This window comes from Monopterus albus, unplaced genomic scaffold (assembly GCF_001952655.1).
Source record: "Monopterus albus unplaced genomic scaffold, M_albus_1.0 scaffold198.1, whole genome shotgun sequence".
In the NCBI taxonomy this organism is placed as follows: Eukaryota; Metazoa; Chordata; class Actinopteri; order Synbranchiformes; family Synbranchidae; genus Monopterus; species Monopterus albus.
The window spans coordinates 710736-712536 of NW_018128078.1; the positions used below are offsets into that span (position 1 = coordinate 710736).

The 1801-nt window shown below is 39.3% G+C and overlaps 1 protein-coding gene across 1 annotated transcript in view; it reads left to right on the forward strand.

Annotated features, from left to right (window-relative positions):
• Nucleotides 1-686: 686 nt before the first annotated feature.
• LOC109970423 (thrombospondin-type laminin G domain and EAR repeat-containing protein) overlaps nt 687-1801 on the forward strand; it is a 24973-nt gene continuing 23858 nt past the window's right edge. The window contains exons 1-2 of the mRNA XM_020617969.1: nt 687-725; nt 1132-1370. Coding sequence (XP_020473625.1) covers nt 1289-1370 — 82 coding nt within the window. The 5' untranslated portion in view covers nt 687-725; nt 1132-1288. The remainder of the gene's footprint in view (nt 726-1131; nt 1371-1801) is intronic.

The following is a 1801-nucleotide window of genomic DNA, read 5'->3' on the forward strand; positions in this document are numbered from 1 at the left end:
CCTCCTTTGGATTAACACTGAAAACATGACCCTCTCCTGTGGAGTCCAGGTTTGACTGTACAGTATAAGTATTTGTAAGCCTATTTACCCCTCCCCCATGATGGGAAACACCTGATCGGTTTAGCTGATGTTTTAAAGAGAAATGTTTCTTTTTGAGTCTCAGTCCTGAAAGCAAAGGTCCATTTTGGTTTTAGTGACATTTAGTCAACCCCATCCTTTTCACTGAAAGTTATGTTTTTATCCACTATGGACATTTGAGTCTCATCTTAGTCCTGGAAAATCCTAAACATTTTAGTTTTAGTCAGTAAAATCTATTTTGTCATAAAACAGTGTTGTATGGAGATTTAGCGACAGTTGTGTCATGACATCATTTTTGTCTTCACAGGAAAACAGGCTGACAACTTTATTTTGTCACAGTTTTTATTAACACACACACTGTTTGTCAGATAGGCTGACTACATTCAGTTCGTATTGCTACAGTCCAGCTGCTGCAGACACACAGGCCCAGCTCCTGGTGATTTCTGGCACAATGTCCAAGGCAGAAATGAAAACTGAAGTAAAACAATCAAACAATTTGAGAGGTTTGAAATTGTTTCTCCTTAGGTTTGATGAACTTTGTCTTTCCAACAGAAACTGGACCAGGAGGTTATATTGCTGTAGTCCACACAGAACACAAGCAGGAAGGCTGAAACTGAACCTGTGGATGTGAACTGGAAACCTTAAAGGTGATTGTAATGAATTATGTTTATGTTCATATGTAGTCTGGTTTCATTTTGTACACTGCAGAAAAAAAAGTCCTGTCAGACATATTTCTAGGCTGGTCCAGAGACTAATAAGAAAAACAAATTTTTGATGTATTCTCATTAAAAATTGGCTGTAGTTTGAAAGGTGTGAGTCAGGAAGAACAGAAAACAGGAAAGCTTTTGCATGTTGGTGTTTGACAAATCCTAATTTGTGCAGAATGAAACTATGAAGCTTATTTTTTAGTATTTATTTTTAGTGTTAAGTAGACTTCCTCATGTCCACACACAAACAATGAAAACTAAAAACAACTTGGTCTCATGTTATCAATAAAACAAACCCAGCATAAAAATTGGAATGTTCTCATTAATATTCTTTTTTTCAAAACAGATGTTTCAATAGAAACATATCAGATTTTGGCCTGATGATCTTCTTCAAGCCATCTGTTAGTTACCAGTCCAACTGAAAACGATGGTGGGTGATTCAGGTCAAGAAGCAGGTCACTGAGGAGGAATCAAACCCACACTGTTGTTGGTACGCAGGCGTGATGTTGGCGTGGTGCTGCCAGCTGCTCACCTGGGTGCTGCTCACCACTACAGTGAAGAGCCAGAGCTGGAGACCCTGTACAGGTACGAGGACAAGGCTGTGAGGTAGGTCCAGGATGTGTTTAGCCCCAGCTTAGCATAAATACTGGAAGCACGAGGGAACATTTCGCCTAGCTCCATGAAAAGAAAAACCATCCACCTTCCAAAAATTGATTTACATGTTAGTCACTGATCCATCCTGTGGTCAGCTTGGTTCAGTTAGCGGAAGTTGAATTTTAAAACCAAAAGGAGAAGCACTGGAAGGGGGGTGGGGGGTTAGCTCCATCAAAGCTCATATCTACAGTGTGTTTCAAGTCAAAGTGTTTACCGTCATATGCACAGTTAGGAAACGTGTTTTCCTGTACAATGAAATTCTTACTTTGCCATCCACATGAATGCCACACAAAACAAATGAAATAGAAAGTAGATAAATAAGTAACACAAAATCTAAGGCACTTTAAAGCAGCAAATGCAGA